Source organism: Salmo trutta, chromosome 33 (assembly GCF_901001165.1).
Source record: "Salmo trutta chromosome 33, fSalTru1.1, whole genome shotgun sequence".
Taxonomy (NCBI): Eukaryota; Metazoa; Chordata; class Actinopteri; order Salmoniformes; family Salmonidae; genus Salmo; species Salmo trutta.
This window is the reverse complement of record NC_042989.1, coordinates 12,786,256-12,798,267: the sequence shown is the minus strand read 5'-3', so window position 1 is coordinate 12,798,267 and position 12,012 is coordinate 12,786,256. Positions and strand designations below refer to the sequence as shown.

The window sequence follows — 12,012 nt, the reverse complement described above, 5'->3', positions numbered from 1 at the left end:
CAGACATGCTTATTTTCGACCATCCAAATTAAAAGTTAGCATGGTTACACATTACACATCTTATACATTAATTCAGTACGCTCCCTCCTCTCTCAATGCAATTGTCTTGCATTATTAGTCATTGTCATTATAATCCACATTTGCACTGACTGATCAACACAGTGTCAAGTTACTTTTTAGTGTGTTACAAAAAATCTGTATTTGCCATCCACATAAGTATCACTTTGCAAGATTTTATTTATTTATTTTTGTTATTGGAGAAAAATCAGTATACAGACATACTTTGTGCAAGTGCACACGTGCACCCAGTTAAAACATCATTGCTTGTTAGCGCACCCGAACCTGTGCGCAGTCAAAAGAAAATACCATGCTTGCTAACTTGCTTCGAGCTAACTCTATAAATGAGACTGTTTTCAACATATCAACTGTTTTGACTATTTATTTTTAACCAAGCAAGAGAAAAACATTCAATCAGTACTGAGTGAATGAAAAAAATTATACTTTGTGCATCGAAAGCTTCCTGTCATCACCAAACTGTCCAGTTAAATAGACCAGACTGTCCAGTTAAATAGACCAGACTGTCCAGTTAAATAGACCAGACTGTCCAGTTAAATAGCATGTCAAGTTGAAGTGTTTATAACAAGGTTCGTAGTGTCAACGGTTAGTGTCACTACCTTAAAACAACGGGTAGTGTCACTACCTTATAAAAACTGTTAGTGTCACTACCTTGAACTGAAGGATCTGGGTTAGCCTCTTGGAGGATACACTTTGACCATTCTCTTTAGTGTATAGTTTTAACACAGTGCTTATTTGCATTAGTTACGTGGCACTTTGAAGAGCTTTTGGGTTCGTGAAGTGGCTGGCAAGTGGCAGTGAGTTTAGTGGTGTGTACTACTGCGTGCGTCTTGCTAGAACGGAGGAGAGACCAGCTCTCAGAATCTCAAGGAAGAAAGAGGTTGTTGCCCTCATCTGTGAGATGCACGCCATCCTTACTGTACTGCCCATGGACACAGTGCTTTATGGCAGAGTGGTGGATTGTGGGCATGCGCCTGTCACAGAGAAATGCAAGCTGGCCCACAAAAGAAGTTGCTATCTCAATAGGAGAACCTTGTGAAGAACCACTTTTGGTTCCGGGTAGAACCCTTTTGGGTTCCATGTAGAACCCGTTCCACTGAGGGTTCTACATGGAAGTCAAAAGTGTTCAACCTGGAACCGAAAAGAGTTGTCCTATGGGGACAGCCGCAGAACCCTTTTATAACCCTTTTTTCTAAGAGTGTACTTCGGACACTATCATCAATAGTGTTCTGTTCTAAATCTGTGAGTACTCCCAACTGCTTTTTAACTGGAGTTGGACAGCTGTGTACAGAATTGTAGCTGAAGTTTTGTATTCAAAGATTTAGAGAACCTATCGAATTTCAGATTTGTAAATATGTCTTTCATTTTTCTTAAGAGTTTTGTACTTGTCTAATGACTGTATTTTACAGGTGTTTCTCTGAAGTTTGTCTTTTGTTACGGTGTATCAGGAGTTATCAAAATTGCTCTTGATGATCTGCAGCATTATGCAGGCTTTTCTGTTCAAGCCCAGTGCTACCACACCTGATTCTTCTACTCAGCTGTTCATCAAGACCTCAGGTGTTCATTGAGACCATGAATAGTAGAATCCGGTGTGGTAGAACTGGACTTGAACAAAAAAGCCTGCATCAAAAAAGCTACTACAGTAGCTATGTTGGCAAGGCACTTCAAACTGTGTAGGCAGGTTGTTTAGGATTCAAACCTTGTCAAACAGCCTAATTCATACTCTTCAAGGGATAATGGACTTAGTGTCCTGCTATTTAAATTATATATGTGTGTGTGTGTGTGTGTGTGTGTGTGTGTGTGTGTGTGTGTGTATACTATATATATTTATGTATACTATATATATATTTATGTATACTATATATATGTGGTTGTCTCACCGAGCTATCTTAAGATGACTACTGTAAGGCGCTCTGGATAAGAGCATCTGCTAAATGACTATAATGTTCATGTTTCACATACAGCTCTCATATTACTGTACTGAATTATATAAAAATTAAATATATTATAAAAAAATAAAATATATATATATATATATATATATATATATAAAATACACACACACACACACACACACACAGTGTATTCGGAAAGTATTCAATATTTCCACACTTTTTGTTACGTTACAGCCTTATTCTGAAATGGATTAAAAAATATAAAAAATCCTCATCAATCTACACACAATACCCAATAATGACAAAGCAAAAACAGGTGTTTTTGCAAATGCATAAAAATAAAAAAAATGGAAATACAGTATTCAGACCCTTGACTCAGTACTTTGTGCAATTACAGCCTTGTGCACTTGGGTATGACGCTACAAGCTTGGCACACCTGTATTTGGGGAGTTTCTCCCATTCTTCTATGCAGATCCTCTCAAGCTCTGTCACGTTGGATGGGGAGCGTCGCTGCACAGCTATTTTCAGGTTTTCTTGGCTGTGTACTTACTATAGGGTCATTGTCCTGTTGGAAGGTGAACCTTCACCCCAGTCTGAGGCCCTGAACACTCTAGAGCAGGTTTTCATCAAGGATCTCTCTGTTCTTGCTCCATTCATCTTTCCCTTGATCCTAACTATTCCCCCAGTCCCTGCCGCTGAAAAACACCCCCACAGCATGTTGCCACCACCAAACTTCACCGTAGGGATGGTGCCAGGTTTCCTCCAGACGTGACTCTTGGCATTTAGGCCAAACAGTTCAATCTTAGTTTCATCAGACCAGAGAATCTTGTTTCTCATGGTCTGAGAATCTTTAGAGACTGTGGTGTGTGAAGAATCCAATACTTTACCGTGTATGTGGTACAAATCACATTGTGGAAGCACCTCCTTTAAGAGAATGAATTAGCCTGTTTGAGAAGGTTTGAATCCTAAGCTACTTGCCTACACATAGTTTGAAGTACAATACAAACATACTGTAGCTACTGTAGTAGGTCAAAGCTGTGTGCTGGAAAACCTTGGTAAAGCATGGGTGGAATAGGCATTGTGGTGCTCATGTGAATTTATTTTTCGGCTTTAGACCAATGCCTACTCTCACTTAAAACATATTTGTTTTATTTTTAGAAAGAACTGTACAAATGATACATTTGTGACATCAATATTTATATATTTTTTTATAATTCAGTACAGTAATATGAGAGCTGTATGTGAAACATGTACATTTGCATTTTAGTCATTTAGCAGATGCTCTTATCCAGAGCGCCTTACAGTTAGTGCAGTCTTCTTAAGATAGCTCGGTGAGACAACCACATATCAGAGCCAGATATACAGGATACGAACAATCCATTCCAGCTAAACAATGGCTAATTCAGTGTTTTTCAAAAAAACAACCAAAAACCAATGAATGAAAAATCTGAGAATAGTCATATTTTACACACAAATGAAGGTACCCATAACAATAATTTCTGATGAAAAAAACACAAATGTGAAAAATGTGTGTTTATATAGTGTTTTTAAACTCTTCAAATGTAGCCTACTAGCTACAGGGTTATATTCTGTTCATGGTGGACGTCATAGATAACATGTTGCTGATATGATATTCCTGGGAACTTTCAATAAATTCCATTGTTTTCCCAAAATCCCATTTGGAGGATTCCCGGAATTGGGAAGGAATAAGTAGGAAATCCAGAATCCTCCAACCAGGATTTCTGGAAAACAAGGGAATTTATTGAAAGTTCCTGGAATTTTGCGACCCTATCCCTGACTCTATTTCAAACTCACTTGGACGACCAAACGTTGCTGTATTGTTTCCAGCAGGATGATGGCTTGGAACAACTCTAGCAATGCATTATGGTCGATACAACACAGGGTCCCACCTGATGACAGTAGTCTTTAGATTTATATTATCTAAAATAGATTACTGTATTATAAAGTGTTTATCTGTGGACTGCTCCCTACTGGTATATCCTTTAATAATTCATATACAGTAATCTTATGTCTTGCATTTATATCCATAAAACCCCAATTTGATGAAATTCTGTACGGGATATGAGATTCAGAGGGCTAGGTTGGGAGAATAGGGAGATCTCTCAGGAGAAATCCAAACTGAAGTGTTTCATTGGTCGATAATTTGGTGTGATAAATAGGTCAGTTTCTCCAGTAAACAATGTATTTCACTCTCTCTGTCTCTGTCTCTCTCACTGTCTCTTCAAACAGGTGGATCAGTGAGATGCCAGCCACACAACCTCGCCTGGTCATACAGGACTAAATCCAGGCCTATAGTACACCTAGGATGTGTCTCAAATGGCATCCTACTCCCTACACAGTGCATAATATACGGTAGATCAGGGCTATTCAACTCCTACCATTCAAGGGCCGGAGCCTGCTGTTTCTCTGTTCTACCTGATAATTAATTGCAGCCACCTGGTGTTCCAGGTCTAAATCCCTGATTAGAGGGGAACAATGAAAAAAATGCAGTGTAATTGGCTTCGAGGTCCAGAGTTGAGTTTGAGGGCAGTAGATGGTACATTATACAAGAAATCATATTTTTTATTTATATATATATATTTTCCAATAAATTAACTGTGAAAATGGGACAACCCCGCTGCATTTGAGTAACCTATAATGCATGTTTTTAAGTTATTCTCATCACACATGTTCTGATTCTGCTGTGCTCTACAGGAAACAGGTAAAGGTAAATGGATAATATCGCCTCTTCTACCCATTTCTCTTATTTCAATCAACACATATGTTTCTTCACACTTGTAAAATGATTGCAGCAGAATTGCTTTTATAAATAAAATTGCATTATCATAATAAAAGCCTATGCTGCTTGAGAGAAAGACAAACATCTTAGATCTCCATGGTATCACTGTGTATTCCATTATTATTTTAATTTGACATGGGAAAGGGAAAATATGGAGAGAGAAATCCAAAGACAAAGAGGGAGAGAGGGAAAGACCGATTGAGGGAGAGCGATTGGGAGACGAAAAGAGGGAGACAAAGAAAGGCAGAGAGTGAGAAGATGAGATTATTGAAGTTGTTTTACAGAATGTAGAGTTGTGATTGAGCTGATAAAGGAAGTAATAATAACCGTTAATAAAATTAGAATAGAAAAAGGTCAGACTCCATATCTGGAGAAGGTCATTGAGAAAAGCTGTATTAAACCTCTCTCTAGTCTGATGAGCCTGTATTGACACACACACACACACACACAGGCTCTCATACTGACGCACCACAATTAGAGCTGAGAGCAAGCAATCTGCAGCTTTTTTCCATTTTACAGAGACCGAGCCAAATATCATCCTCCAATTAAGGAGATAGGATTTAAAAACAGCATTTCTCCTATCCGACTGACTGCTGTAACAGTACAGCCCATACAGTAGCTCCAGTACACCCTTTACCTTAGATGGTCTACAGTACCGAGCAGAGGGCTTTTAGATGGTTTTAAGTTTTATTGTTGAGTACACAAGTACAGTGAAATGTCTTTCTTGCAAGCTCTTTCTCAACAATGCAGTAATCAATATCAGTAGTAAAAATATTATAGTTAAGCAATAAGGCAGGAGGGGGTGTGGTACAGTATATGGCCAATATACCACAGCAAAGGGCTGTTCTTATACACTACGCAATGTGCAGTGCCTGTATACAGCCATTAGCCGTGGTATATTTGCCATATACCACAAAACCCTGAGGTGCCTTATTGCTATTATAAACTGGTTACCAATGTAATTAAAACAGTAAAAAAATATATCTTTGGTCATACATGTGGTATACCATGGCTTTCAGTAAGTTGACTAGGCATCAGGACATATGATAAACAGAGTAGCGGCAGTGTATATGATGATTGTGTGTGAGTAGAGTCAGTATGAAAGTATGCGCGTGTTATGGGTGTGTGAGCAAAATACGTGTGTAAGTGTGTATGAGTGAGTGTGTATAGTCCTGTGAGTGTGCACAGAGTCAGTGCAAACATTTTAATTAAATAAAAGAGTCAATGCAGATAGTTTGTGTAGCCATTTTGTTAGCTATTTAGCAGTCTTATGGCTTGGGAATAGAAGTTGTTCAGGAGCCTTTTGGTGTCAGACTTGGTGCTCCAGTACCGCTTGCCATGCGTAAGCAGAGAAAACAGTCTATGGCTTGTGTGGCTGGAGTCTTTAACAATTGTCCGGGTGTTCCTTCCACACTGCCTGATATAAAGGTCCTGGATGGCAGGGAGCTCGGCCACACCACCCCCTGTTGCTCCATGCGATCAAGGGCGGTGCAGTTGCCATACCAAGCGCTGATGCAGCCAGTCAAGATGTTCTCAAAGGTGCAGCTGTAGAACTTTTTAAGGATTTGAGGGCCCATGCCAAATCTTTTCAACCTCCTGAGGGGGTCCCAACTGTATGCGTGTGTGGACCATTTTAAGTCATTACCTACTGGGCATAAACTGGTTGAATCAATGTTGTTTCCACGTCCTTTCATTGAAATTACATTGAACCAAAGTGGAATAGATGTTGAATTGACGTTTGTGCCCAGTGGGTAGTAATTTGGACACCGAGGAACTTGAAGCTCTCGACCCGTTCCACTTCGGCCTCGTCGATGTGTTGTTTCTTTATAGCTGTGGTATGACAATGTTTTAATTTCCTGTCACATGCCTTCTAGAGCGGGGAGCCCTTTCATCTCTTGAGAAACTATTTCAAAATCAACTGCAGTATCATGTACATGTTGAATTACTAAAGGGATTTTGTTGTTAACGCTACTGATGATCTATGCATTTTAACATCAATTTGCAGCTGTATCCCTGCACTTGTTTTATTGACAATATAAGTAGAGTATTATGTATTTTATCCGTACATCAGCAGACCCATTACTCATTTAATTGTCATTCATTGTGTTCTAGGTCTAACCAGACCTTATCACGGAGGTAGTTATGGTACCAGAAAACAATGAAAACAATTCAAGGATGTATTTTGAGGACAGAAAACGCTGAGCGTCAGCGGCAGTATATTTAGTTGCTAGGCTCTTAATGCTCTCTTTGTGCTGCTCTTCTAAAATTGAGTTTGACAGCAGTCAACAAAGGAATAACTCCTTCCTAAGATGCTTTTCCCCCAATCACTTACCTGAACACAAAAGATCTTCAGCTAGCCCTGTAAAGGCAATGGCCCATGATATTTCGGAACCAAACAACCCCAAGGTTTTTATTTGAACTTCACATTCTTTTTGTTGGAAGCACTTTTGTTGGAAGCACAAAAACATGTAATAATTGACATCTCCTGCTGCAACGCCAGCCAGTCAACATTACTGTGCTTGATGCAGTAAAAAGCTAGCCTAGGGGTACTTGATATTGTCCAATCCTTGCTGAGCCAGTGAGGGGTCTTGTTTGGTCATTGCCTGTTGTTTTCTCCCTCTCACTCTGTAACGTTAATGGTCCACACGCTCAGACACACACACACACACCACACACAGGGAGCTGTGGCTTTGCCAAATCCGCACCACTTGGAAGCAGTGTGAATACAGAACAGTGAGACTGCTGCATATGGACACCACGTACAGAACACAGACACTCCAGCCAGGTCGCTCAAGATCCACTGCAAAATTCGACGTCTGTCCAGGTAAGCAGGACATCAGAAGATTACTTCAAAACCAGCCCCTACGGGCAATGGTGAGCACTATTACCATCAAGCTGCGAGCTCTGGCACCGAGGGTTGTGTGTACAATCCTAGTGCTAGAATTAATGCCTAAACTTAACAGTGCAGTTGCTTTGTTTTAACCCTAACCCAAACCATAACCCCCTAGAGTCAACTGATGCACCAGTGCGTTAATCTAAGTAACATAATAGAATCCCCATCAAAATCCATCAGTTTACGCTATCTGTTTTTTGCTTTGGATGTGTCTCGATCCACCATATCCGCCGATGTCCCATGGATCAACAGTAACAGCGGAGAGAGCCCGTCAAAGAGATCATAATGCCACAGTGTGTGTGGGTGAGTGCGTGTGTTGAGACCCCCACCCCATTCACAGCTTAGACTTGTATTAACCCTTAATTCAGAATGAATGCCTAAACTTAATTTAACTTCGAAATTTGACATTTATGGACAAAAGTCAGATTCTTCAGTGAGACTGTGAGAACTTGTTGCACACACAGATATGTGTATGCTCAAATATTTTAAGAGATGACCTTACACTACAGCAACAGTCATGTGGAAGCTTGAAGTCAATTAATAACAGGGATGTTTACTAAGGGGATTTTTTTTGTTGTTCATCTCAGCTCTCACGTAGCCCTGTTATGAGGGATGCTCCGGTGGCTCAACAGTAACGCCGGAGAGAGAGCCAGTCAGGGAGCTCATAATAACAGTGTGTGTGTGTGTGTGTGTGTGTGTGTGTGTGTGTGTGTGTGTGTGTGTGTGTGTGTGTGTGTGTGTGTGTGTGTGTGTGTGTGTGTGTGTGTGTGTGTGTGTGTGTGGAGAGACCTCATTACACCTCGGCAGACTAGAAGACTGACTGCAGAATGTTTTCTGGCCCTTGAGCCCCGAGGAACAGATAAACAGATGATAGTCCAAGATAATGAGTAATAGAAGATGTCACTAATGGTCCTATTGTTATAGATCCTCCAGTCTGTGTTTCAAAAAATAATCCAATCTCACAGATTATTTCTCCCAGCAATGTCTGCTCATCTGTACAGAAGGAATCGTTATTTCCAATTGGCTCTTCTTATTACCTGCTGAGATCAATACATACCAGTCCAGTAGCATGGTCGAATGGTCAGTGAGTTTCCCTCCACCAGTTACTCCCTGACTCAATGGTGCCGTCCCTAAAGACACCCTATTCCGTAGAGTGCCCACAGGGCTCTGTTCAAAAGTAGTGCTCTGTTTAGGGAATAGGGTGCCATTTGGGACACACCCCATGTGTTCATTAATGACTCTGATGCCTCAGCTGACCAATGCAGTTGGAAAGAGTCTTGAGGAAATTGAAAATAACTTACTCTTAGCTTGGCTAAAAATGTTTGTTGTGTTGCAGGTTAAGTGTGTGTATAGTGATCATAAAGCACAGGTTTGTCTGAGTAACTGCACCATCACTCACCTCTTTGTCATTCTTACACTCCAGTGCTAAAGCTATAAAGTGTGGTCCATGTACGGTGCTATTTCACCCAAATATAATCAGATGATATTGAGGTGATATTGTTCAACGTACTCACCGTACTGTAACACGTTAATTCAGTTTGTGTGTGAGTGTGTGTGTGTGTGTGTGTGTGTGGGTATATGCATGTGTGAGAAAGGGAGAGTGAGAGAGAAAGAGATGGACAGATTCCCTCAACATCAACCATCCCATGTGACATGCGATCATTCTTTGGCATGATGTTCCTCAGCCGTCTGTCAGGAAGACTAAATGAGAGTAGACATGCCTGTGGAACTCTTACTGACGTGTAGTCTGACATGTGTTCTCAAACAGACTGGGGCCCAAAGGCTGCTCTCTACTTTCAAAACCCCAGTCTGATGCCTCCCTCCTCACAGAAGCCAAGTTTAAACCTGGGGCTAACATAAGTCCTTTTTACTGATCTTATCTATATTCTGATTCTGCCCACATTGTAGCCATTACACCAACACGTGGTAGTAAAATGTGTCTCTTATCTGTATTGTGGCCAGATATCCTGGTCCCTCTCTGTATGCAAATTATTTGACAGATTATTTACAAATAATATTTATTTATTTATGTATTTATTTTAAGACACATATTGATGCCGTAAGTCAATGGTGTCACCTCTCACTGTCCAGATCTGTCTACACATCACAACGCGCCCTTAATCGTCTACATCTGTATAAGAATTTGGGCACAATCAGAATGTGGACAAGATCAGGACGAAGGATGCATGTTAGAACCAAGTATACACGGAACTAAACACAGCAACTCCTGCTATAGCCAGCCAATAAAGACAGCTGGTCTTCTTATCCTGTGGAAGAAGAATCTTTAGAAGAATATAATAAGTGGTCATCCCTTTAGACAGCCAGTCCTTGCCCTGCCCGACCTACATTTACATTTACATTTAAGTCATTTAGCAGACGCTCTTATCCAGAGCGACTTACAAATTGGTGCATTCACCTTATGATATCCAGTGGAACAACCACTTTACAATAGTGCATCTAAATCTTTAAAGGGGGGGGGGTTAGAAGGATTACTTTATCCTATCCCAGGTATTCCTTAAAGAGGTGGGGTTTCAGGTGTCTCCGGAAGGTGGTGATTGACTCCGCTGTCCTGGCGTCGTGAGGGAGCTTGTTCCACCATTGGGGTGCCAGAGCAGCGAACAGTTTTGACTGGGCTGAGCGGGAACTGTGCTTCCTCAGAGGTAGGGAGGCGAGCAGGCCAGAGGTGGATGAACGCAGTGCCCTTGTTTGGGTGTAGGGCCTGATCAGAGCCTGAAGGTACGGAGGTGCCGTTCCCCTCACAGCTCCGTAGGCAAGCACCATGGTCTTGTAGCGGATGCGAGCTTCAACTGGAAGCCAGTGGAGAGAGCGGAGGAGCGGGGTAATTGTTTTTAAGCAAACTGCTCTTGTCCTTACAAGAGCTGCTGCATACCTTCTCATCTTCACTGACCTCCCACAACACACAAACTCAGATAAAAAAAAAAAAAAGAAACATCCTCTCACTGTCAACTGCGTTTATTTTCAGCAAACTTAACATGTGTATATATTTGAATGAACATAAGATTCAACAACTGAGACATGTACTGAACAACTTCCATAGACATGTGACTAACAGAAATGGAATAATTAGTTTTTTTCACTCTGGTTGTACACTTCCTGACGGGCCGCCCCCAGGTGGTAAGGTTAGGTAACAACACATTCGCCACGCTGATCCTCAGGGGTGCGTGCTCAGTCCCCTCCTGTACTCCCTGTTCACTCATGACTGCACGGCCAGGCACGACTCAAACACCATCATTAAGTTTGCCGATGACACAACAGTGGTAGGCCTGATCACCGACAACGACGAGACAGCCTATAGGGAGGAGGTCAGAGACCTGACCATGTGGTGCAAGGACAACAACCTATCCCTCAACGTGATCAAGACAAAGGAGATGATTGTGGACTACAGGAAAAGGAGGACTGAGATTGCACCCATTCTCATCGACGGGGCTGTAGTTGAGCAGGTTGAGAGCTTCAAATTCCTTGGCGTCCACATCCCCAACAAACTAACATGGTCCAAGCATACCAAGACAGTTGTGAAGAGGGTACGACAAAACCTATTCCCCTTAGGAGACTGAAAAGATTTGGAATGGGTCCTCAGATCCTCAAAAGGTTCTACAGCTGCACCATCGAGAGCATCCTGCCTGGTTGCATCACTGCCTGGTATGGCAACTGCTCGGCCTCCGACCGCAAGGCACTACAGAGGGTAGTGCGTACGGCCCAGTACATCACTGGGGCCAAGCTTCCTGCCATCCAGGACCTCTATACCAGGCAGTGTCAGAGGAAGGCCCTAAAAATTGTCTAAGACTACAGCCACCCAAGTCATAGACTGTTCTCTCAGCTACCTCAATGCAAGCGGTACTGGAGCGCCAAGTCTAGGTCCAATAGGCTTCTAAACAGCTTCTACCCCCAAGCCATAAGACTCCTGAACATCTAATCAAATGGCTACCACAGACTATTTGCATTGCCCCCCCTCCCCCCATTTTTTACGCTGCTGCTACTCTCTGTTATTATCTATGCATAGTCACTTTAATAACTCTACCTACATGTACATATTACTTAAATGACCTCGACTAACCGGTTCCCCCGCACATTGACTCTGTGCCGGTACCCTCTGTATATAGCCTCGCTATTGTTATTTTACTGCTGCTCTTTAATTATTTCTTACTTTTATTTCTTAATTTTTGTAGGTATTTTTCTTAAAATTTCAATGTTGGTTAAGGGCTTGTAAGTCAGCATTTCACTGTAAGGTCTACTACACCTGTTGTATTCGGCGCACGTGACTAACATTTTATTTGATTAAGCTAGTATTTTACTGTAAAAGTAGGTACAGAAAAGGGCATTAAAGTGGC

At 41.5% G+C, this 12,012-nt stretch overlaps 1 protein-coding gene across 3 annotated transcripts in view; it reads left to right on the top strand.

Moving 5' to 3' along the window:
• zgc:174356 (proton-coupled folate transporter) overlaps window positions 1-4,946 on the top strand; it is a 50,830-nt gene extending 45,884 nt beyond the window's left edge. For all 3 annotated transcript variants that reach the window (XM_029729834.1, XM_029729833.1, XM_029729832.1), the window contains one exon: window positions 4,221-4,946. In XM_029729834.1, coding sequence (XP_029585694.1) covers window positions 4,221-4,272 — 52 coding nt within the window. In that variant the 3' untranslated portion in view covers window positions 4,273-4,946. The remainder of the gene's footprint in view (window positions 1-4,220) is intronic.
• The last annotated feature ends 7,066 nt before the right edge of the window (window positions 4,947-12,012 follow it).